At 40.6% G+C, this 1,377-nt stretch overlaps 1 protein-coding gene across 1 annotated transcript; it reads right to left on the bottom strand.

Moving 5' to 3' along the window:
• Positions 1–302: 302 nt before the first annotated feature.
• LOC107301550 (zinc finger protein 502-like) lies at positions 303–1,310 on the bottom strand (the record flags this gene model as incomplete). The annotated part of the gene is made up of 2 exons (XM_029287131.1): positions 303–661; positions 833–1,310. Coding segments are annotated over 2 exons (837 nt in total), but the record flags the coding sequence as incomplete, so codon positions are not given.
• Positions 1,311–1,377: the final 67 nt, after the last annotated feature.

Below are 1,377 nucleotides of genomic sequence, written 5' to 3'. Positions count from 1 at the left end.
CATCTCATTGAGGCTCTTTCCACATTCCAGGCTTTTTTAGGGCTTCACTCCTAAGTGATTTTTTTTTTAATGTTTATACAGTTTTCCATTCTGACTGAAGCTCTTTCCACACTCCAGGCATTTATACGGTTTTTCTTCCAGTGTGGATTCTTTGTTGTTTAGAGAGGTTTCCACCATCAAATAAAACACTTTCCACACTCCAGGCATTAATATTGTTTTTCTCCTTAGTGGATTTTTTGATGTCTATACAGGCTGCTCTTCCAAATGAAGCCCTTTCCACACTCAAGGCATTTATAAGGTTTTTCTCCTGAGTGGATTCTTTGATGTTTATCAAGGCTGCTGTTCTCATTAAAACTCTTTCCACACTCCAGGCATTTATACGGTTTTAATCCCGTGTGAATCGTTTGATGTTGATTGAGACTTCTTGTAGTATTGAAACTCTTTCCACACTCCAGGCATTTAAATGGTTTTTCTCCCGTGTGAATCCTTTGATGTTTATTGAGACTTCCTTTAGTATTGAAGCTCTTTCCACACTCCGGGCATTTAAAAGGTTTTTCTCCTGAGTGGATTATTTGATGTCTATTAACAGTGCTCTTCTGACTGAAGCTTTTTCCACACTCCAGGCATTTAAATGGTTTTTCTCCTGAATGGATTTTACTATGTCTATGAAGGGTACCCCTCAGACTGAAACTCTTTCCACAGTTCAGGCATTTATAAGGTTTTTCTCCTGAATGGTTTTTTTTATGTCGAAATAAGCAGTTCCTCTCACTGAAGGTCTTTCCACACTCCAGGCATTTATACAGTTGTTTCTCTCCTGAGTGGATTTTTTGATGTTCACTAAGGTTGCTGTTCCGTCTGAAGCTCTTTCCACACTGCAGGCATTTATACGGTTGTCTCTCTCCTGAGTGGATTTTTTGATGTTCACGAAGATTGCTGTTCCGTCTGAAGCCCTTTCCACACTGTAAGCATTTATACGGTGTCTCTCCTGTGTGGATTCTTTGATGTACCAAAAAGCTGCTCTTCTCACTGTAGTTCTTTCCACACACCAGACATTTATATGGTTTTTCTGCTCTGTGAATCCATTGATGTCTGCGGAGCTGTTCGCTCGCAGTAAAGCTCTTTCCACACTCCAAGCATTCATATGGTTTTTCACCAGTGTGAAACCTCTGATGTTTCTGGAGACATCCTCTCCGATTGAAACTCTTTTCACACTCCAGGCATTTAAATGGTTTCTCTCCAGTGTGGATTCTTTGGTGTCTATCACGATAGTCCATCCGACTGAAGCTCTTTCCACACTCCAGGCATTTATATGGTTTTTCTCCTGTGTGGATTCTTTGATGTGCATAAAGGTGTCCCGTCTGACTGAAGCTCTTTCCA

This window comes from Protobothrops mucrosquamatus, unplaced genomic scaffold (genome assembly GCF_001527695.2).
Source record: "Protobothrops mucrosquamatus isolate PMUCROS unplaced genomic scaffold, P.Mucros_1.0 scaffold14372, whole genome shotgun sequence".
Classification (NCBI taxonomy): Eukaryota; Metazoa; Chordata; class Lepidosauria; order Squamata; family Viperidae; genus Protobothrops; species Protobothrops mucrosquamatus.
Note: the sequence above shows the minus strand (reverse complement) of the source record. Positions and strands in the feature narration are given on the sequence as shown.